This window comes from Melospiza georgiana, chromosome 4 (assembly GCF_028018845.1).
Source record: "Melospiza georgiana isolate bMelGeo1 chromosome 4, bMelGeo1.pri, whole genome shotgun sequence".
Lineage (NCBI taxonomy): Eukaryota > Metazoa > Chordata > Aves > Passeriformes > Passerellidae > Melospiza > Melospiza georgiana.
This window is the reverse complement of record NC_080433.1, coordinates 6287717-6312594: the sequence shown is the minus strand read 5'-3', so window position 1 is coordinate 6312594 and position 24878 is coordinate 6287717. Positions and strand designations below refer to the sequence as shown.

The window sequence follows — 24878 nt, the reverse complement described above, 5'->3', positions numbered from 1 at the left end:
GAACAGGAGGTGAATACAAATGAGGGGAACTCCTTTTTTTAGGGTGCTTGGAGACATCAAGCAACCTCTGCATGAGGATTCCTGAGAGACCCCACACTAACTGATTGAGACCTACGTGTATGAAATAAAGGTCAAGACGGTGGTGAGTAAAATATTACCATAAAGGGGCTATAAAATGTCCAAAATATATTAACAGAGGTGAAAATTTTTAAAAAAATGCAGTATAAACCCAACAGATGAAGCAATGGCATGTCTTGTCCCCCAGAAATCTAAAGAAAGATGAAACAAAAGTTAAAAGGTCCTACAAGACAAGTGTGAAGGCTTCTACCAGCTGAAAGTTTTTGCTTTGTGTGCTCCCAGATGAAATCCATCTAGAGACAAGGACTATGCTTCTCCTGTCCTTTGCCATTTTCTAGTTTATTTCAACTAAAAAATTGTAACATATATTAAACTGAAGGGAAAGAAGAAAAATCACATGCCTGTGGTAACAGCAAATGACTGCACTACTTTGGGGGAACCTGTATAACTCTCTTGTGTCAGCAAAACTCTCAGGCTCCACAAATGCTCAGAGTAATGGCAAAGGAAGAATAATTCACTGTCAGAATACTTTCTATATTTATGTCTTTTAGTTGTCCAGAAGACAAAAATAGATTGGCTACCTACATAATTTATAAATTGGGTTTTACCAGGCTCCTCTGAAACCAAATAAATGAAAAAAAAAAAAAAAAAAAAGAAAGAAAGAAAAAAAAATCACAACTCCCTTCAGCCCCAACGCCAGAACATTCACAGAATCACAGAATATGCTGAGTTGGAAGGGACCCACAAGGATTATCAAGTCCAATTCCTGGCCCTGCACAGGACACCCCAAGAGTCACACTCTGTGCCTGAGAGCATTGTCCAAACATTACTTGAACTCTGTCAGGCTCAGTGCTGTGACCACTGCCCTGAGGAGCCTCTTCCAGTGCTCAACCACCCTCTGGGTGCAGAACCTTTTCCTGGTACCCACCCTGAGCCTCCCCTGACTCGGCTTCAGGCCATTCCCTTGGGGAGTGTCACTCGGCACCACAGAGAAGAGTTCAGTGCCTGCCCCTCCTCTTATTGTGCTTCCTCCATTTAACTGAGGAAATTTTTGCTTCAAGCCAAGAAACTTGGCCTTTGGTTAATATATTCATTGACAGAGTTCTCTTTGACACAGAAAACATGTTTTTATTTGGAGTGGCTACTCTACACAATACAGATATTTGTGTTTAACTGGTAATGCTGCACTCATGGAGGTCTTTAGGGCTGGAAGGAGCTGGCATTTTCAAATGTTCTCAAAACATTCACTTCTGCCTACAAATGGTTATAACACCTTTTAGGTCAGTAATATTTTTTTTTAACTGCAATGAGCCATTTCTCTTTTAAATTTTAATTTAAATAACACTTCAACACAATTCTTAAAAACTATGCCAACCTAGAAAAACAACAGGAATTAGCACAGAAACTTTTGACCATTCTTTTGGCTAGCTTATGTCAATAGAGTCATAATTATTTACATCATCTGGATTTGCCTCAGCTGGAAAACTAGATTCAGGATAACAGCATCTAGGAAAGGCAATGATGTGTAAATATTTCTTTGGCTTTGCTACACACACTGTGCATAGAATTAATTTCCCCACCTTTGGCAGCCTCGTTGTTGGTTTAAGCTAGTCTAGTCAAAACTAGACTGTTTCTGAGATTTAATGACCTTCAATTCACAGAATCACAGAATCACAGAATTTTCAAGACTGGAAGAGACCTATAAGATCATCTAGTCCAGCCGATGTTCTAACTGTTCAACTAGATCATGGCAGCAAGTGCCACATCCAGTCTTTTTTTGAATTCTTCAAGGGATGATGCCTCCACCACCTCACTGGGTAAATGATTCCAGTTTCTGACCACTCTTTCTGTGAAGTATTTCCTTCTTACTTCTAACTTACATCTACCTTGACGCAACTTGAGACTGTGTCCTCTTGTTCTATCCGTTGTCGCCCGGAGAAAGAGGCCGACCCCCAGCTCACTACAGCCACCCTTCAGGAAGTTGTAGAGAGTGATGAGGTCACCCCTTAGTCTCCTTTTCTCCAGGCTGAACAACCCCAGCTCCCTCAGTCGCTCTTCATATGGCTTGTGTTCCAAGCCCTTTATTAGTTTCGTTGCTCTCCTCTGGACACGCTCAAGTAACTCGACGTCCCTCCTAAAGTGAGGGGCCCAGAACTGGATGCAATACTCCAAGTGAGGCCTCACCAGTGCCGAGTACAGGGGAAGAATGACCTCTCTGCTCCTGCTGGCCACTCCATTTGTGATACTGGCCAGGATGGCATTGGCCCTCTTGGCTTCCTGGGCACACTGCTGGCTCATATTCAATCGACTGTCAACCAGCACCCCCAGGTCCCTTTCCACCTGGGCACTATCCAGCCACTCCATCCCCAGTTTGTATCGGTGCAGGGGGTTATTATGGCCGAAGTGCAATACTCGGCACTTGGACTTATTGAACTTCATCCCGTTTGATTCTGTCCATATGTCCAGCCTTTCCAAGTCTCTCTGAAGAACCCTACACCCCTCTAGTTGATCTACACTCATTCCCAATTTGGTATCATCAGCGAAACTACTAATAAAAGACTCTAAGCCCTCATCCATATCGTCAATAAAAATATTGAACAAAGCTGGTCCCAACACAGACCCCTGAGGGACACCACTGGTGACTGGTTGCCAGCTAATTCAGACACCTTACCTTTAGATTTCTGTTTCAGGTTGGGCTGAATTGCCCTAAAGACCATGTGGATGAGCTCAACTCCCAGATGCTACTGATGCCTTTCCCATTTTTCCCTTAAACTTCTGGTGAAAGCAATTGCTATGATTTTTGTGGCAAGACCTTCTGCTCCTTCACAGTTGCTGCCTGTCTCTCAGAATGCTCTATCTTGGAGGCACAGGCACATTTTTTGTCATGCCTGTTTCCTTCCTACACCTCAGACCAAGGAGTGCCCTTGGCAGAGCTTCTTGCTATACTGAAACCCCAGACCTGTGCGTGTCTGCAGTGCAGCCTTGGGCAAATCCCACCCCTCTCATGTCTCAGGCCGTTATAAAGTGAATCATAGAATGGTTTAAGTTGGAAGGCATTTTTAAAAACCAGCAATGAGTGATCTCCAACTAGAACAGGTTGCTCAAAGCCCCATCCAACCTGACTGTGAATGTTTCCAGGGATGGGGCAGCCACCACATCTGGGCAACCTGTGCCAGTGTCTCACCACTCTCATAATAAAAAAATTTCCTTGTTTCTATCTAAATCTACCCTCTTGGTTTAAAAGCATTGCCTCTTGTCCTATTTCTACAGACTCTGCTGAAAGGTTTGTCCTGATCTTTCTTGCAGGCTCACTTTAAGTACTGAAAGTCTGCAATAAAGTCTCCCTGGAGCTTTATCCAGGCTGAACAACCCCAACTCCCTCAGCCTTTCCCCACAGGAGAGGTGCTCCATCTCTCTGAGCAAATTCAGGAATCCTTTTCCCACAGTGGAGGTCAGGGTGCAGGAAGGCTGCTGAAGACAAAGAACTCAATAACCCACCTCTGACTGTGGCACTGAAGGAAAGGACCTATTCCAACCACACATGTGCCACTATGTTTTAGCAGAGAAATGGTGTGCAGTGTGTAGTCAGGCTCATTCTTTCCTTAATTTTTTTTTTGGTAAATGTCTAAGTGAAAAAAAAAAATTCAATGACTTTTCAGCAAAGTCCTATACCACAAAAAATCCTGCAGTGGAAACACCCTGCTATATGTGCTAAATTGGCACTATTCAAGGACAGTGTAAACTGTGTACTTCTCCATTCCTCTCCACCTTGTCCTTTTCCCTTCCTCCTTTTCCAACGTGAGCATCCTGTCTGGAAATGATACAAAAACTGTGAGTCTTGGAGTAAAATACTAAGCACATGAGGCATTATAAACAATTTAAGTGAAGATTCTTATTGGAAACATTATTTTGGTTTTAGGGCAGGACTAGTGGAGAGAATGGGCAAAGAAAAGCAGGAGCAGCTTCAGCTCTTTCTGGGCATGGAGAGCTGCTCTACACCCTGCCAACCCCATCCATGTGAAGAGCAGCTATAATGTTTCTGGAGCAGAACCAGATTCTGGTGCTGCAGGGCTCCAGGGCAGCTCCAAGACTGGCTTAACTATGCTGGGACTTTCCACACAGAGATCCAGCGTGGTAAGCAACTGTGTCAGCCCTGCTGACAGCTTTCCTTTAGGCAGCCCTTGGTTACACTGCACAATTTTCTGTCACTACAAATGCATGGCACAACAGGAAGCTCAGTGTTTAGTCTGATTTCAGCCGCTTGCCTATCACCACTCACTTATGAACCACAACTTTGTTCTTACTGTTTTACTTAATGGAGAGTTTAAATAGATCAGTGTTCAAAGCACTTCTTTTGCTCCAGTTAAGATGATGTAGTAGTGCACCAGGGATCAATATTGCCCACAAATTTTAGGTTCAGCATCTCTGTGGCAAAGCATGAGAAGCTGCAGAGAAAATGTTCTCTTTTGGGAGACTCTCCTGGCAGATCTGTATTGGCAGTTGTCAAAGTCCAGAATTCTCTTTCTTGTATTGAATTTGGGTGTATTTCTGATTTTCTTCTGCCTTCCTAAGCTCACTGACTCCAAGGTCCAGATAAAATGGATCAGACACTGGTGCTGACTAAATGGCTGACGTGTAGAGGAACTCAGATGGGCAGAACTGGCCAGCATGAGCCTTATGAAATTTAACAAGGATAGATGCAAAGTCCTGCACCTGGGGAGGAATAATCCCCTTCAGTAACACAGCAGGGGATGGATGGGGCTGGGGAGAAGCGTTGCTGAAAGAACCTGTGGGAGTCTTGGTGGGAGGTGACGTGAGCCAGCAGCATGCCCTGGCAGCAAAGAAACCAAACAGCACCCTGGACTGTGGAAGAGGAGCCAGGAAATCCAGGTTTCCTCTTTTGTGCTTGTTGGATCACATCTGAATATTACATGCAGATTTGGGCTCCTCATTGCAAGGAGAACATCGATCAGGTGGAGGGAGCTCAGTGGAAGGTCAGCAAGTTGGTCAGGGGCTCCAGGATCATCCTGTAATGAGCTGGGCTTGTTCAGGCTGGAGAAAATACAGCTCTAAGTGAACCTAAAGCAGCCCCTCAGTGCCTAAAAGGAGTTCATCCACTAGATAGAGCAACAGCACATGCAGGGAAGATGAGAAGTACATTGAAACAAGGGAGATTCCAGCTATAAACATTTGTACAAGCACTGGAACAGATTACCCAGACTGCTCCATCCATGTCCTTGGAGGTTTTTGAGATTTATTTGGATCAACCTGATCTCAGAGGAGCAGGGAGTTGGGTCACAGACCCAGCTGGTCTTCCAACCTCAATTATTCAATTAGAGCAGCATAGGAGAAAAGCAAAGTCAGCTCACGCTAAGGCAGAATGAAAGAAGGCTGAAGAATGAAGATGTGTTGAAAACTGAACAGTAGAACCAGTTTCTGTTCTTGGGTCTGTTTACAGAAGCAGAGGTTGACATTGAAAATGCCACTTAACTCTCATCTGTGGTTTTGGTTCTAGGCTGCCACAACTACACTGTGTGGGTGAAGTTTCTAGGGCCCAACCTACAACAATCCAACAAAAGAAGTTCTGACCTTGGATCTTTCCTTGAGGTTTTGGATTCCTCTTAGATTCAGCAATGTGCAACAGAAAATAAAATCACAGTAGAAGAATGTAAAGAAAAGATATAAAGAAGTCAAACAAAGAGAGTAAGGGTCATTAAAAAAAATATTTCTAACAGTTCCTCAGTCAGTAACATAAAAAAAAAAAAAAAGTTAGAGTTTATAAGAGAATTATAAGGACAAAAGAAAAGGAAATATTAAATCCAAAGTAGAAATCTCTAATTTTAACCAAATGAACTTAAAATCTCTGTTTACTACACAAAATCTCTTGGGTAAACAAAATATGCCTTTGTCCCTTGCTTAGTCCAAGAGGGATAATAAAGCTAAGAGACAATGCTGGATTTAAGAATAATCAGATTAAGGCTGCGTTCTCTGTTTTCTTTCTAATCTTTAGTTGCAATAACCAATGATGTTTGGAACTGTGTCTTGAAAACTGTATCTAAACATGAGGAACACCTGCTGGCCTGACTGAAAGATGAAAGATATTGGGCAAAGTTTTGTTGTGTTGGACAAAGTCTGTGCAAAGCTTCTGACTTTGGTTTATATTATCTTAGTTTTGTGATGGCACTCTCTTAAACAGAGAATAGCACCCAGCTGAAGGAGGCTCTTATGTAGATGGGAGTCTGAACCACTGACCTGGAGTTAGGAGGGATTCTGCAAAGATCTGATCTTATATATTTAAGATCAATCAATTAAGGTGTGTTATCTTTATGTAGCACTAACCCAACTGTTTGTTTTGAAGACATGGAGGCCACAGAGTTTTCTCCTGAACACCCAAATGAAATGTCTTATGGGAAAAGGGAAGGATTCAAATATAGTAATGCTGGAGTTTATGAAATGAGGATTATAAACACAGTGTGGGGGAGAAGCGGGCAAGTCAATCATGGTGCCCGTGTGACATTGCTCTCAGGAATTTGCAGTGGAGTTTCTGGCTGAAATGAGCTCATCCTACGGGCTCTGACTGCAGAAGGTACATTTTAAAGGGGAAGAATAATTAAGCAATGACAGAGGCATCATCATTATTAGATAATCACAACCCAGGGGCATTAGCAAACGTTGAGTGTCTCTAATCCCATGGGGTCTAATTATTCTGTGATAATAACCACACCTCCAAGTTCTAATTTATTCTTGTGGAGAATCTGGAGGGGGAGGGGGGAGAAATGGGGGCATTTTAATATTTTTGCTAAAAGAAGATGCAGTTGGCCTTTCACTAGGGCTCATCAGTATTCTGATCTAACTAGCATGTGTGAGTGGCATTAAATTGTCTGCCCTTTACTGTGATCTCCAGCCAATCTGAGTTTCCACCCCTGCACAGACTGGTGGCCTCCCTGCTGCTAACTGTACCAGCAGGCCCTGGTTCTGTTTCTCAGGGCAGATTTTGGCAAAGGTGAGGTAGATTTTCCTGGTCTGGAGTGGTGTACTTTCCATAAGGTCCTCTGACAAACACATTGCCATTGGTGTGGAGGAAGAAGTAAAAACTTGCACATTTTCTGGTGTCTCGGAAGTGCTGTCTGACATGTCAAAAAGGAAGATTCTAGGAAGTTTAAGTGCTCTGCTTGTGCTTGGATAGGATAAAATTAAAGTGACAGATGCACTCCAGGGAAAGTGCACCAGAAAAGCAAGAGAGCAAGAAAGAGTCAGGGGAAACAAGAATGACAATATAGAAAGACATATACCAATATCACAGCCTTTTTTCAGTAAGTCAGTGCCCCTCTGCTTCTTCATTACTCACAGGTGAACTGTGCCCATGAAATACTGTCCATTTCTTCCCAAGGAACAGGGAAAGAGAAGCAGCAGTGAGCAAAGGAGGAAGGGAGGAACACCATGCAATCAACATCTGGTCTCTTTTTTGTATCTGTGCGCATGCATGTGCAAATGAGAGAAAGCATGACAGAGAGGGAGAGGAGAGGAAGGAGCCTTTCCCCATGGTGATCCTTCTGGCTCTGGCTTTCTGAAAACAGGTTTATATTTTTTTAAGTCATTTTTAAACACTGACTTTTACAAGAATAAAAAAAAAAAAACCCACAAAAAACATAAAGAGGTGAACCAATTCATTAAAATTTTTTGCAAATTCAGAGGCCAAGGCCTTCAACAGTGGGAGAATAACTTTAGGCTCACAAATCCATACTATTCAGCACTGCATGGGTTTTTGAGAGCTAAGAAAGCTTGAGAGAAGTGAAAATCAGGGACACTAATTTTAATCACTTGTTGATGTTAACACCTAACTTGACATTTATGATTGTCATGAAATTACAGTATATACACCATGCATCTTCCACAGCAAAGAAGGAGGAGAAAAGAGCATGCAGAGGTACCACAGGTACAACAGACAAACTTATTAGTTGGTTATTTTTGTAGTTTGTCCGCTGTTCCAAAATTTTCCTCCAAACCTATCTATCTGGCAGAAGGTATATTAACAAGCAAGGGTTTATTGATTGGGCATGTCTTTGTGCATCTAGGCTGGTATTGTGAATCTTGGTGTTTAAGGGCACATTTTCCTATGAGATTTTGAAGACAAAGAAAGAGAGAGTAAAAAGCAAGTCAATATTCTCGGCCAATTCCACACTGATGCTTCTGTTCTGTTGAAATGCATTTCCCAGTGAAGACTTCTAGCATAAGCTAAAAAATCCACCTCTAGCATAAACTACAAGCTGTACCTCAATCTTGTGCCTTCAACATGTTGTGCATTCTCCCCAGCACACCACAATGGTAAATCACCTTTGGTTTTGGGTGGGAAGTGCTTTAGAGTGGCTTGGGAACAGAATTACAATGCACAGTGAACTGGCTTGAGTTCAGCTTCATAGCTGACCATCATATATTTCCAGCTGTAACTCTAAATGAAATCAAACCAAATTGAATCACCACAATATGAGGAAAACAAAGAAGAATTGCTGAGCACTTAGGGCTCAGTGGGGCCAAGGGCTGTGGCTGTGCTCGTTGAAGCACCACTGAGTTCACATCAAAGCCATTTCTACAGGGAACTTCCAGCTGTGCTCTCATGTTTATTACAGCTATCTCACACAATTTGGAGCAGGCTATTGTTCTGAGATGCATGCCCTGATGCTGAAATGACCTCCATGTGGAGCTGCATCAGAATACAGCCACTTATAAATCACTTTCCAAAGAACTCCTGATCTAAAATCAAGGAAGGCTCTACTGGAGGCCAGGATCTCCTGCCTGGAGCACAGGTTCCTTCCCATGGCCCCTGGTGTGCCTGCAACATCTTTGACACACTTTCAGCACTAAGCAGTGACAAAAAACATGCAGTGGCATCTCTCCACGAAAAAAAAAAAGAAAAAGAAAAAGAAAAAAAGAAAGAAGAGTGTTAGTGAAGTCCAAGGCTGTGATTCAAGGTAAGCAATGTTTTTGTTCTACAAGTGCTTACCACATACATATATGCCAATTCAAATTCTAGTATATGGGAGAGGGTGGCCTGACTCATCTTCTTTTTCACCTCTCTCACATATCTGTCTTAAGATAATGTAAACAGTCCTTGGGAGGTGTTTGTCTTTCTATTGCAACAAGATGTTTCTAAAATACTTTTTCCTTCAGACACTTAGGAGTCCTATCCATGGCATTTTAGAATAGAGATGAGCTAAACCGTATATTGAAAATTTTTGTTGTTAAACGGAGTTATGAATCCAGAAGGTGCCTGCAATTATTTCCATGGCAGATGGGTTTCTAAGTGGGGTGTGCAAGCACAGCTTTATTGCAATAGCACATCCACAAAATGCACTTGCTCACCCCTGGGAGCTGCAGAACTTGAGGATTATCTTGCCTCATGTAAAATTACTCAGCCAGGTCCTTTGCAGACCATTTGTAAAGTCATACCGAGTTCACTGTGACACTGGTTCTTTTCATCCATATTACACATTTTTGTGCTGCAAACAGCAAAGACAGTTGAGGTTTTACTTAACTTGGTTTTAAACGCATGCAGTTGTTGGAGATATTTTTGTTTGGCCATTGCATAAAATAATTCAGTAGTCCCATATCCAAGCAACTAGTTCTTCTGAGAGAATGTTAAAACAATTAAGACATTAGTCATAATAAAAAATGGAATAAAATTAAGATTTAAAAATTATTATTTTTTACCATTAATTATAATTTTTCTGCCTTGAGTAAACAGACCAGGAGTATCCATGGACAAAAGCACAATCCAGTAGGATTGAAGGAACAGTGTTGGCAGTAGTTGAAAACTCCTTCAAATGCATGAGTTTTTCTAAGATTTACATTATTTCCTGGGTATTATGAACTGCAGCATTTTCTGGGCTTGTAACTTCTTGTAAGATATATTACATATAAGCTCACATATCTACCTGTGTAGGCAAGCTGATATTATCATCTTTCTTTAGTAGAAAGCCACCCTGAATGAACTTCAAATAGTGCTTCCAACAGAATGAAAAAAAAGCTTTTCTTTACAAACTGGGATTCTTGTAGCTTGAAATAGAGATTAAGAGTGGGGTAGAGAGACACTTACAAAATAGAATGTATTATACGTGTTATTTGTATACTGCAAGCAAAGTAAATCCTGAAATGTGCTAAGGCAACGGATTTAATACCTTAGGAAGATGATAATGTAATAATGTTTAAAAAACAAACATGTCTCCTGTTGAATTAGATCCTACTAATCCATGGTTTAGTACTGTATGCTGCTTCCTGAAAGAAAAAAACAAACCTAAAAAATTTAACTAGCACATTGCTTGACTGAAAATATGCACATGTTTCTGTCCTTTGGTATTAATGGAATTCTGAGGAAAAAGCTGGAGATTTCTGTGCCAAAAATTCATAAATTGATAATGTTGATTCTAAAACTGATAAGGAGCTTTGCCAAAATGACCCCTACAGTTGTCAGGCAGCCTCACAAAGGATTTCTGCTCACCCTGAGCCCACTCAGTGCCTGAACATCCCTGGGACCCTTCAGGCTGCGCCTGCTCAGAAACCCTTCTGAGAGGAGAATGTACAGAGACCTGTTACATTTTAAGGGACAAATATGCACAGGTCATCCCAGTGAGCTGATGTCCTGTCTGCTGCCATCAGCATCCCTCAGGTCACCACTGGCTCATTTTCCCAACGAGGACACCAGGGACAGACAGTGCTGCTCCAGGGAGGCTCTGTATGAATCCATCACCTCCCCTTTTACTGCACTGGGACTCTGGGAGGTTCTTAGCCACAATTCCCACTCTTTTCTTCTTTAGTCATTTAAGATATATTGAAACATTATTAACAATACAAATATAGGTCAAAAATACATGCCCAGTTTCCTATTTTTGGCTCCAGCTTGTGCTTGCATGCCTCCTTAAGGGCGGCCTAATAATCAGATGGGCTTAGTACCAATATATCTCCAAGAAGCAGCATAATCTGTGGGCACTAAGAGCAGTCAAAATCAATTCACTGATTGAGGAGCGTAACCACAGACTCAGAAATCTAACACCAAGTGTGTAAGACCAGCTGACACACAACAGCTCAGAAATATACTTGTCCTGCCACAAATCTCCTTGAACTATGCAGTACAGTAACAGGCACTGGGATGTGGGCAAGGCAAGGTTTTCTTCCATAGCTTCCTTGAAAACACATTCTTTTAAAATACTGGTGCTGAGATGACAGTTAAGGCATTGAAATGTTCTGTCCTCCAAGCACTAAAGTAACAATGCTATTTATATAACTAGACTTAAATACAAAATTTAAAACCATATGCTCGGGTTAAGTGTGTGCACTGTACATCCACTGTATTTTAAAACCTTTATTTAAGCTATGTCTTACATTTATCAACCTTATCTTTATCCTGAAAATAATGAGAATTATACTAGAGATGTTTCCTATGTTCTTCAAAACTAATAAAGCTTATTTTAAATGATTTTACAATAATGTAACATGCATTAATTCCACATGAAATGGCAGAAAAATAATCAATTTGTACTATAGCACGATGAGTGCCATTCTGCATTTTAAACCGGTCTTTTCCAACGTGAGACATCTACTTCAATTCAGTCTTTAGCAAACTGTCAGACCTTCCTACACACCTACTGGTAGGGTTATTTTTGAATCATCCTGGAAGCAAATCACAACTATCTCAGCGGGTACACTGGCCTCTAACAAAATGTCATGGTGGCAGCCTTGCACCACTGATCGGAGAAAAATGTTTTGTACTGAAGTGAACAAAAAGCAAATCTTCTAAGAATGGTTATTTGAACATTCTTCACTGCTTCTCAGCTGAAGCATCTTGTATATTCTATAAAATCTCTACCATTTCAACAATTGTGCTCACAACATGAACACCTTCAACTTACAAAGACAATCTTCATACTAGATTAGGGGGTAGAGAAAATAATGAGCCACGGATGATAGCTATAAGTTATAATTCTCTGCTTTGACCAGAGGGAGAGAATGAATTAGTTCTTACAGGAAAGGCAGTATAATTTTTTTTCCTTTTCAGTTTATTCTATACTTCACAGTCTTCCTTTTTTGGGGACTATTATTCTTCAATGTCAGTATCTGTCTGAAAATGAGTATTTTTAGACCTTTGTGCTGAGGAGAATTTTTTTTTTCAGTGTAAGAGTTAATGGCTGAATACTGACATAATATGACAAAAGCTGTGCTGGATTTTAAGAGATCATTAAAGGAAAAAAGTATCACTTTCTCACTTTCTACCCTATCAGTATTTTCTCCCCCAAATATTTCCTCTTAGGTTTACACAGCAGATAAACCTAAAGAGTTTTTTACTGAAGCATGAATAGCTAGTTCAGCTGTGTGAATAAATAATAGTTTAGAGAATCAAATAATCATGAAAATGTCATGGAAAAAGAAGGCTTCTAGGTCAGAAACTGAATTAGCTTCTGGTTTAGCAATTCTATCCCCCGACAGCTCAGAAATTATATTGTGTATGTTCATGCAGATAAATTTGGATATTTAATTAGATGTTTTGTCTCTTCATTTACACATAGTAGGGCTTTCCTACTGGTTACTGAAACAAACATTTATGTGTGAATTTGAAGAAACAAAACTGAAATGATCTCACAGAGGCTGTGGAATCACCATCCTTGGAGATGCTCAGACCTTGACTGGACAAGGCTTTCACCAACCTGCTCTGAGTGGTCCAGGTTTCACAGTGCTGTATGAGCACCCAGGACAGTCAGAACACACATTTTTACCCTTGGGAAAATTAGGGCAATAAAATGTCAGGCAGTGTTAGAGGCAGATACTTTGATTCTGAGCTCATATGTCCCTCCTTCACATGCACCTCCAGGCATTCCCATCACCCCCTGAATGATCCCTGCATCCTCCCTGGGAGTTCTCTGCTCCACAATCCATTTACAGGATGTGTCAAGGACAGTCTCTGGAGGAGAGAATAAGGTTCCTGACACTCAGCTGGGATTCATCCTGTCCAAATTGGGATATTTACAGTGTGGATACCTACAGTTGAGGCAGTGCCTCCAAAATCCCTTCCCAGTGAACAAGAAATGGAAACTTCCAGGTTCCCACCCAAAGGGAACTGAGACAAACTGGATGAGGCAAACCTGGAGTCAGGAAAAAGCTACCCCAGCCCAAATCCTTGTGTCATGAAATACTAGAGGTACCTGCCTTTAAAGCACTATGAAATAGTACTGGTACCTGTCTTTAAAACAGAAAAAGTATCCCAAGCAAGTGAAATGAAAATAAAGTGAAGAATTAATTAACTAAATAGAGGTGATTAAAGTAAATAAAGGAAACAATTATCATATCAAAATAAAAGACAAGAAAGATGATTAAATGAGTCTTCAAAAGACCCATGAGAAACTCATGAAAGACATAATATGCCTTTACCTGGTTTTTAGTCTTTCATAATTTCATTTTAATTTTTATTCACTACCATCTGATAATTGCAAGAAACAGTTACTTTAACCATAGGCAATTTAAACCATTTTAATTTTTTTTCCAGGGCCAAGAGACAAAAGAACCTATTTATTGCCTGAGGGGATTTTCAATAAAATGAAAGCTTAATCTTTCATGTTTTTTTAAGCAAAGGCTTTTAAAAAATCATTTCTAACAATGCTGTAGGGAGACACTTCCATGGGTATGCAAAATTGAAATTATAAATTTACAATTATAAAAAAATTAATAGTTTGGGGGATTGTATTGTCTCTGTTCTTTCTGAATGAATACTCTTTCAAGCTTAAGAGAAAGTATTTAGCACATGGAGGAGAACGAGTGTCCTCAGACTCTGTTGCGGTCAAAGCTGTTTAGTCAGAATGGATGGGAGAAAGATCATTGCAGTTTAATTTGTTTGGAAATCCTCAAATATCAGATGTCCCACTGGCTCCTCACTTCCTGGCCTGTTTTTCTGTGCAGTGCACTGAAGTTGGCCTGAGCACTGTCTCCTCTGTACTAGTGTGGTGCACTGATGGTTGCTAAATCTTATCAATGTAACATTAAGCTTCAAGGTGAATTTTGAGTGAAACAACCATCTTTTGGAGCTTTTAACACACATGTTTACAAAGGACAGAGCAAGAGCTCTTGGTCAAAGATTGATTCGAGGGGGATTTTCAGGGGAGATATATCTGGATAGAAACATGGATATGATTTATGTGGCTGCCATGGTTCAAGACATACTGGAAGAAGACTCTTATGCCCATCTCCATTCTGTGAAGTATTTTGCCTTTAACAACATTCAGAAAAGGATTAAATTTAAGCATTTACCTTTGCACTGCCACAAATGTGGGCTGTTTTCTCAACTAGAAAATATTAATTTAATGCATTATCTGGAGAGATGCAAACATTTCTTCCTGGGCTTAGTGCAGGCTTTGAAATCAGACAAAATAATTTACACTTATGAAACACAACAAGCTGAAGTGTTCTATTAAAGGAAAACTAGACCAAAAAAAATACCCTTAAGGCCTCCAAACATCCACACATTGAAAGGCAGATTTAAATGTTTTCTGTCAACATATTTTGAATTTTAGTGGAAACACTTTGAGCTACTATGAAAAACTTTATCAAACTAAATTCATTTTCCATGGAGCAGAGAAGAATCATTGAAGATATTATTCAGGTTACATGTAATAGGGTGGAGAATGTGGAACCAGATAAGGAAGGTTAAACTGAAGAACATTTTACCAAGGCTTGATTTTAGGCTGGTTGTGCAATATAAATAGGTCAGTGGACCTATTAGAGATTTTTCAAGGTAATATTAGAAACAAGTGCCATCTATAAGATTTTCAAAGGCAAATGGCATTCTGAAGACACTATTTGAAAGTCTAAATACCCCAAATTTTTTGAAAATAACACAAGTTCAATGTGCTGGCCAAAATCATTAACCTATTTGGAAAAACCTTTGGTATCTGCTCTCCAGTACCACCCAGAGCAATGGGAAGCTCCAGTTTCCCCAAAGATAGATCTGCCCAGCCCAGTGGAAGCACCTGTCCACCATGGGCCTCTGCAGACCTGGACATAAGATAAAAAAACCTCCCAGGTACTCAGGGAGCCTCAAGATCAACTTAAAAGGGAATAGCAAGTCAGACAGGCTGGAAAAGAAGACTGTGTTGGATAGGGAAGGAGAGAAATGTGGCCCTTAAGGCTGAATCCAAGTTCTCTGTGCACATGGCAAAACAAAGTGCACAACAGGAACATTCTGGTGCCACTGTGCTGCAGAGCAGCAAAGAAAAAGGGAGTTAATTTCCAGCCCCTCTGCACCACAGTGCAGTGCACTGAGTTGCCCTGGGAGCTCTTGTCAGTGTGGGTCAAGATCTGTTGTGTGTGTCTTGGGAGGACAAGGCTGCTCGGACATTTATCAGCTAAACTGCAGAGATATCACAGAGTGTGCATGAAATGCAACATTTCTGCTTCTATAAATGGGTGGCATTTAGACAGGTGTAACATGGAAACACTGAAGTGCTAAATCCCAGCTCCAGGACAGAGGGAAGAGATTGCTCAGGTTTAAAAAAAAACACATCAGCAAGCCAAAATTATTTTCATCCAACCTGCTTCTCAGAGATGTTGCTAATGAATATTATTTTTAGGTCAAGATGAGGCTCATGCCAGAAACAGAAAAATCTACACAGACTTAGCCAAGCTTCTTTAATTTAACCTCTCTCCCAAACAATAAAACTGTAATATAATGGGAGCCCTGGCCAGCACTAAGACCCAACACCACACTCAGTCCCAGTTCTATTGTGCAGTGAAGACCGTTTTCCTTACTGATGAGCTCAGTCTGCCATGAATTACATTTTCATGGGGGATAAATACACACTTAAACAAGATTAAACACAAATGTTCTTTAGTGGTGTCTAAAATAATATGAATGTTTTTTAGAACAGCAATAAACACACTTCATGATGCAAATAATTACACCCTGCAGCCTTTATGTAACAATAAGTGGCCGAATTCTCTACTCAGCTACATCTCTGTAAACCCAGAGTAACTACACTGAATCAACATCTCTCTCTGTGGATTCTGGATATTCTGAAGTGTTACCTAAGCCTGAATTTGCCCCAGTTTCTCTCTAGGGTTTTGGAGACATCAGACATGCATGTCTGTAAATCCACATGGTGGTCATGGAGGCATTTCCACCTCTTTTTTCCCTTTTGCCCCCATAATGAAGTCAGAATCTGGCTGTGTATTCCTTGTGCATCGGATATCACTTCTGTAACTGTGTACTCAGAAAGTAAAGAAGAAAGCTCAACTGAGATCCAGCAAGAGAAAGGGAAAAAAAAAAGACTTCACAAAAATTCATGAGGAGTAAAGGCAATACTTGTGTGTGATGGGAAACAAAGATCAGTATCTTGGGGATTAAAAAGAACCACCTCAGCTGATTTTCCTTTGGATGGGAAGGATTTGGTCATGTTCTGAATTCTTTGTGAAAAGTTAATTTTATCTTGGGTTTCCCATGCAATTGTAATTTTCACACAGAGATTTTTAAGATGGGTCTGTTGGGCTTTAATGGCCCCTGAAATGAACCTGGAAAGGCAAACATGCCCACATTGGACTGCTTGAAAAAGCAGTTATTACCTTGAAAATAACAGCAACAACGATGTATTCAGCTGTTAAAGGCTCTTCGTGATTTACATGAGCACGGAACTCGTGACACAACATGGAACCAGCATTTTTACTCCCGCCTTGCCCTCAACTGCCAAGTTTGTGTGTTGGAAGCAGGCACTCTGCTCTTACCAGGACTTGTGAGGGCTCCCAGAGCACCAGTCGTTGTGGAGAGAGGGTTTGCATTGGTGGTGGTAGCTGAGGTCTGGGCGGCGGCTGCTGCGGCTGCTAAAGTTGCCAAATTCTGTAATTGTAAAGCGTTCATGCCTGTGTGTGGAAGCAAGAGGGTTAATTAAAACAGGTAATCATCATCACCATCATCATAATCATCAAAAAGTGCTGTTTTCAATGGTCATGGAGCTTGGGGTGTACCTTGCCAATAAACTCGATTCTTTTCATTCCCAAAACATCTATAATCTCAAACCACATCTCAGAGTTCCTGAGGAATATTTCTCATCTCTCTACCTTGGAGCTGAGAGAATGCACCTAAGACACCAGCCTGTACTTGAGGAAAATTAAACCTGGTTTGTGCCTCTTCTAAGGGAAGTGTAGAATTAAAAGTCATTTAAACTCTGCATGAAGCCCAGGCACAATATTATTTCCTGACACAACAGGGGATATAAAGAAGATAACTAGCATTTAAAACACATTCAGGACAGGGTCATATAATTGGGATTAATAAAGTTTGTTTCCCATGTTTCCCAGTTTGAACGCCGAGAAACTTGTCTGATTTTTTTCTGAATGTTAGTTTGCCTACAAGAGATATTATTTCTCCCTGCACACTTTGTATTTCAAATGGAGGAGCTTAACAACAACCTGGAAATAATGAAAACAAAAAAGGAGAATTTAAATACAATACTTGGGAAGTATGTTTAAGAAGAAAAAAAATGCAATGAAGGAGAGGTACTTTCTAGGAATTCAGAACTCCTGCAATAATGGAGAGTGATACTACTTTCAAACACAAGTACTGCAGACTCAGGTTAGTACAATCAATAATCTCCATAAAGATGGATTCTCACTGTCACAGCATTAGGGATTGTGAAATGAACCTTGATATAAACATCTATTTCTGAATAAAGCCCCAAATTTAAATACAGCATGTTCCAACAGGCAGGTCAGGCCTCAGGTGAGCACCTAATTTGACTGAGGTTCTAGTGTCGATGTCTCAAATTCAGTTCAAATGTTGGAGTTTCTGACACAGTTGCAATGGTGGGATTTAAGATTTTAGTTGATCCAATATACACCAATTCACAGTCTGGAACTGGAACAAGACACTTGGAGAAATTACATGACCAAACTTCTTTAAGGTTTCTTTTGGACGCTAAAGACCATCTTAAAAGATAAGGCTTTTCTCAAACATTACTAATTCAAACTATTTTGCAAGACACAGTTCACATGTATGCAAACAATACTTTTTTAAATTTTTTTTTAATTATTCATCTGACTTACTGGCTTGCCTTGGGTGTAAGTTTTTTTTTCCCCACCAAAGAATTATCTTGCATTGATAATAAGACAGCAGATTATTTCAAACAAGATTTTGGGGATGGAAAAGATGAGGACCCAAATCTTTGCAAACAAAGCAGTCAGTAACCTTCAAAATGAGATATGGAATTCATTTTCATCCTGGATTGATATTGGTCCTAAATTATAATTTACCTTCCTATTTCCTAAGGAGAATAAGTAATCAGCAAAGCATATCCAGCAAACATTGCTGATCTTCACTGAGGCTGTGTTTTCGTGCCATCCTGCAACAAGGATTTGGGAAAGCAGTGGGTTGCTCTCCTCCAGAGGAATGGCTTTCTATCACCCACTGTTTAGTTATTCATCAAAAGGATCAGTCATAACCAGCTTATATTTCTTCTGTGTGAAGGTTCCTTTGGACTTTTAAATGGTATACATGGTAGGATTAAATAATTGTGATGAAAACAGAATTATTCCAGTGGACAGCCTAGGCCAGACAAGGCCATCATGCAACAGAGCAAACAACTGCTGTCTCTGCACTCATGAATCACCCTTTGCACCTCTGTGGATGCCAAACAAATACCATCACTGCCTCGTTCCACAAAAAATTTTTTTTTCTAAATAAGAACAGGAGGAACCCATCAATTTGGCAAATGAGTTTCAATGCCCAAAGAAGATGAATGAACAAGATCTTGGTGGTGATGAAGTTGTCTCCTCACCCAATTTGCTTTACTGTAGCAGTGACTGTAAGACACTGGCCACAAAACAACCTGCAGGTGTTACAGGGTTTCTGCAGGAGAAAAACCTGCTGGCTGTTGTCACACCTGAGTGAGAGAAGGACAGCAAAGACCCCTACTGAGCTGAGCACCCAAATGTGGGTGTCAGCAAGGGCTCATGGCACACACTGTCACCCAGCGAGCTCTAGAGCCCACTTTGTCAGTTTTATCACTTAATATGCATCTTCTTTAGGATCGATCCTCTGTCTGCTCAAACATCTGAAAAATAAGTCCTGTCATCACTGTTTCACATTCCCCAGGCATTTTACCATCTCTGCTCCCTCTTTATTGGTTTCTCCCATCAACTTGTCAGGAGTGTCAACATCCCATTTGCTTGGACAAATTTGGAGGAGGGAAACCAAATGTTCTGAAGTCCCGGATCCCAAAAGTGCGTTGCTTTCAAATGGGGAATTTTGGTTCAATTGAACCTCAGTTAAGGTACAGTTCTGCATTTCTGTGGGATGAATCTGCTCTCTCAGTCTCTCCCCTTTCACACACAGTCCTCACACATTTCACATCCTACAGTTTTTTTTTCCAAAACAGTCCCAAATCCCGCAACAGAGCTGGACAGCAAATGAGTAGATGGATTTTATTTGAAAGTGCTGCTCACTCAGCAAATGCACCTCTCTCTGAAGAAATGCAAATTGCTTAACTCTGAGGAACAGCCTTATAGGCAGAGCTGCACATGAAAAATTATTATCTTCCTGTAGAGGAAAAAAAACCCCTTCTGGGTAAGGAATAACTCTTGATCTTCATGATGGAGACAATGTTGGGAATTAAAGGGAAATGATTAAAAAACCCAGATTCACAATACAGTTTGATTCCATTTTTAATAACATGTATTTACCAATGTGCTATCAGCTTGGCAAATATTCAAGATCGCAAAGAAATTCAACTTTCATTTTGTTATTTGGCAGATTAAAAAAACAATTAAATTATGTACAAAACAGATGCACAGTATGCCTTGCTTGAAACTTAAGACTTTTAAAAAAATTATTTATAAGGATAGGGGCATGAAAATTTAATTTAATGTTCACCTTAGGTAATTTTGTGTCTTATTGTTCACAGCAATTACCATAAATCTACATATCAATAAGCGAGAACAGATGTCAGTTGTTACAAGTGCTTGCCAATCAGGCCTGTTAAAAAGTGACAGATGGATGGTGATAGAACATTCTCATAAGGCCTATTAGCACATTCACAGGAAATTTTTGTAGTGCTGCACAGTCACAGATGCAGTTCTGTGAAAACACGGGAAAATTTGAGAGCACGAGATTTACATTTTACAACTTCTTGTGCTGCCTCTGACACAAACTTTCATACAATGAAGTAATTTGCCTCGTTTCAGTCACTGCAGCTTTTCTCCTGTGATAACTGTAAATTTGAAATTATTGGGTATTTGTAGGGGAGGGAACGGAGTCACAAGCAGTTCCTCAAGACTTCTTAGGCCTCATCAGCTCTTGGGTTTCTAAAACCATAATAAAATCACATTAGAAAATAGCTGAGATTTGCTTACTGCACAAATTCCAAAAAAAGGAAGGCACCAGCTACATTGAGTGGCACAGTATGCATGGAGGGTTTGAAAGTCAGTGGTGATTATCAGAACCAAATCTGATTGCTCACAAGCAGTTCCCACTGACTTGACTTCCTTTGCTTTGGAAACTTTATCCTTCTCAATTATTAGGATTTATTCCACCTGAATTAAATCCTGGCTGCAGCTTAAAAAAATGTGGATTAAGGTAAAATTTATCATCTTCAGGCTAAAAAGCAACTATTTGCTAACACTGACATCAGCCATTTTGGATGCTGATGGTAAAATGTGTATAAAGGTGTAGAGGGTGAGGCTATTCCAGCAATATTGTAAGAATTAAAATAGACAGGAGATCTAAGTGCCACCTCCATCAAACCATATATATTCTGTGGCTGCTTTTAGAAAAGCTGCTTATCTGAAAAGTGCTTGAGGTAGCCTGACCAATTACTTTTTGATTGAGCAAAGCCCTTAAAACAACTTTTAAGTCCACAATTGATTCTGCCCTGTATTTTAACAGTATGTGCTTAAATCTGACCGCAGGTTCACAGAATCATAGAATGGTTTGAATTGGAAGGGACCTTAAAGATCATCTAATTCAAACACTCCTAGAGCCATTTGTTGACTTATGTAGGATTGCAGCCCATTTTCAGGTTATACATGCTCCAAACACATTCTGGCAAGAAGGATGGTTTTGTCCATTAAAAGTTCTTCAGTCCTAGTGGGAAGGATTCATCTGATCTAACTTTGTCCAAAAAAAAGTTACTCACTCAGGCTATTGCTATAGTCAAAGAAAAGAGAGGGGGTAATGAAATAATCTGATACTAAAAGAGAATCATAGAATCATTGACTCATAGAACATTTGGGTTGGAAGAGACCATGAAGACCATCTAGTTCCACCCTCCCTGCTATGGGCAGGGCCACTTCCCATTAGTCCAGGTTGCTCCAAGCCCAAAGCCCTCCCAAGGGAGATCTTTCACTAGACCAGGTTGCTCCAAGCCCTGTCCCACCTGGCCTTGAACACTTCCAGGGATGGGGCATTCACAGCTCTCTGGGCAACCTGTGCCTCATCTCCCTCACAGTGAAGAATTTCTTCCTAATATATGGAGTATTTTTCTAATATCCATAAAATAGATTAACCCCAGCCTTGGTGGGATGAATCATTGCCTGGGAGTGACTCCCTCTTCACTGACATTGCAGGGAGATGGGATGCCTACATTGCAAACTACTGAGGCTCAGTTGGATGAATTCCATCCACAGACTGGCTAAGGCAACAAAAATCCCCCTCACCCTCCATTTGCTGGTTGTGGAAAACCCACACAGAGCTACAGATATTGTGCCCAGACTTGGCCAAACTTGCACATCGTGCACTTTTACCACCTGAATAAGCACATCTCCTGACTGCTGAGCACTGCTTTTTCCTCTCAAGGTGCCTCTCCTTTTCCTCTGAGAAGGAGCACTGTGTGGATTGTGAACAGGCTCACTTGCTGCAAACTCTGTCCCTCCAAAAATGCTAAACAGAGTTGTTTAATTTATTAGTTAAAAGAAGAAGAAGAAAAAAAGCTAATTTTATGTGTTAAAATAACTAGGACTTTCAGTGGAATTAGTGTTACAAAAGCTGAATGTTTTTGGTCCCTGAGGTCAACATTTTGAAAACTGCTAGTTATCTTTAAGAAACAGCTATCTCCCTTGAGCTGGAAACAGTTTCTCAGTGACCTTTACTTTTAATATGATATCCCTAAAGAGGTCATAGCAGGAGAAATCCTCCTTCTGTGTGGCTTTGCTGGAATGAAGCCATGGAATAGTCAGAGGATATAAAGGATCCTTTGGCCAATGCAGAAGTGTAGAGCTTCTGTGCAGATGGTCCTGGCTTCCAACTGGTCCCTCCAGATCCACTGAGCCAATCCAACAATTAGAGGAAAATATTCAGAAAGCAGAACCTCACAGACTTTCTCTCACCCATCTGCTCGTACAGACTCTGCAACAGGAGGAAATCTGGCTTGGGTAGTGGAAGAAGGGTGGAATGGATGGAGCAGGGCTCAGAAAGGGCCAGAAGTTCAACCCAAAATGCAACCAGACTATGAGAGAACTTGGACAGCACTGGAGAAAATATATACATTGGAAAAATATAGAAAGTCCCAGCTGCAAAGGGCTTAGGGACCTGAAAGAAAAATCCATGGTTTCCCCTCCTGTATAACTCCAGAAAGCAAAATACACTGTCAATTCAATGAAATTAAGAGAAGCCCTTTGTTTTTTTTTTAAGTACTGTACATTTTTTTATGTCTTGAATGGTCACACATACAAAAATATTGCTGTATGAACCAATATTTGTTCCTGCCAAAACATTTGACATTATTGGATTGTAGAAAATTTTACTAGACTGTGCATTGTTTAAATATTGAAAACATTGAAATATTTTCTACAATCACCCTAGCAATAGTAAACTTCCTTTTACACTATCTGTATTGTAATTCCCAAGCTCTTAAACAGGCAGGTTGGTTTGAATAACTGCAGCTTTTAGGACCTGCTCCAGTGCCAGCCAAATTCAATTCAAACATTCAAGCAACATCAATCTCATTTGAACTAAGCTTCCCATGCAATTTGTATGTATTTGAAGGAGGAATTTTTGCTTGCTTGAAAGGTTGCTAGTATTTAATGTAGCTTACATTGTCTTTTAAAGTAAGACAATCAAACCACATAATGTCATTCATCTGTATTATTAGCCCTCCCCAAAGACAAAATGCAGGCTAGGCACTGAGGCTGGAGAGGAAACACATGAGAGGAAAAACATGGGAGGAAACACTGCCTTTAAATTAGCATTAGGATTAGAAGTTATCAGAGAAGGGGAGGAAAAGTGAGGAAGTCCTCTCTATGAAATACACTCATAAGGATGCATGTCCTTGCATGTTTTATACAGGACAATGGAGCAGACTTTGGCAAGGTAGAATTAGTGCCTGTAATCAAGAGCAGGGGATTACTGTAATACCAAAGGCACCACTGCCAGCTCTCCCAACTTTATCGCCAGTCTCAAAATATTACATTGTTTTCTTTGGCTTGATTAATGAACTAGAATGATTTCATGAAAATCTTGTTTTTCTATAGAAACGAGATAAAACTAAAGTGCAGAATTAGGCATGGAACCTTAAAGCTTGGAAAGCTAAATTGCAAGCTACAGCTTTTTGTCCCTCAAATTTCAGGGTCTCAAATTTTCGTTAAACCAGTTTTGTGATTTGCTTGGACTTCACACAATGCTGTATGTACAGCAGGGTCAGTTGGCTGCTGCAGCAAGAACAGTGCTCACTTTTACACTTGGTGCTGAGTGATTAATATCTGTATGTTAGAGAATTCTTGAGAAAAATCCCCATTTTTCTTTGGACTATATTCCCAGCTTGCAAAAAACCACGCAAACTCCAATACTCTTCAATCACAAGCACCTAAAAATCCCACTCCCTTCACCAAAATCAAAGAACCACACTGATTTTGCAATGTAAGAACTTCTTTAACCAGTCTGAGGCATGGTATTAGGGGAAGGGAATTTAAAACTGCACACTGAAGAGCAGTGTCTTTGCTCTGCTAGCAAAGAAAATTGCTTTGATTTAAGAAATAATATACTGAGTATAGCAAATAACTCTTCACATGTGCAGTGGGGTGTGTGCTGTGCCACTTCTGCTCTGTGCAGAGACAGCATAAGCTTTAGCAGCACAAATAAACACTTGCAGATCCAAAGGGCCCTAATTTTGTACAAGGAGGTAGCTGTTTCAGAAGTCCTAATGTAGCAAACCGTGACTTCATCAAGATTTAAGCACAAAAGAGATGTTAGAGCCCTGACATGGAAGTAAGGGTGGAATTTCAATGGCTCATGTGGCTTTTGATCAAAGTTTTAGTGTCTGAATTACGTGGTAAGCACACCCATCGACTTCAAGGATAAAAGTTGCACCCCTCAAACACAAAGTTCAAAGAACTTGAAAGCTGCAGTGATGGATCTTCTTTAGCACCTCGCTCAGTTGTGTCTGGATTTTATTCCTCACTTTGAAATGTTATATTAATAGGCAAACTACATGCAATATGGAATTACATATTAGATTATTTTTTTGTGAAATGAACCTGTACAGCTTAAGTTAAAAAACTCTAGGCCTTCACAAATGTTCAAAGATAGCTTCAGCTGGTAATGCAAGCTCTTGCTGCAGGCACAGGAGTACTTTCTATTCCTTTCACGAAACATAATATACAAATTGTTAATACCAGATGCACTGCATGACATGGTACTGCCTGATTTCCAAGGAGAGGACATGAACTCTCAGTTCTAACAATGAAATAGTGCTTAGTCTTTGGCATTTTCATGTAGAGATGCAGCTTGGAGAACAATTTTGTATCACTAATTTTACCTTGAACATAAAGATTTACGAGTCACA

General features: G+C 40.3%; 1 protein-coding gene across 8 annotated transcripts in view; it reads right to left on the bottom strand.

Annotated features, from left to right (window-relative positions):
* Positions 1-24878, bottom strand: part of CELF2 (CUGBP Elav-like family member 2) — a 553419-nt gene that overhangs the window by 27183 nt on the left and 501358 nt on the right. For all 8 annotated transcript variants that reach the window (XM_058022005.1, XM_058022001.1, XM_058021998.1 and 5 more), the window contains one exon: positions 16834-16968. In XM_058022005.1, coding sequence (XP_057877988.1) covers positions 16834-16968 — 135 coding nt within the window. The remainder of the gene's footprint in view (positions 1-16833; positions 16969-24878) is intronic.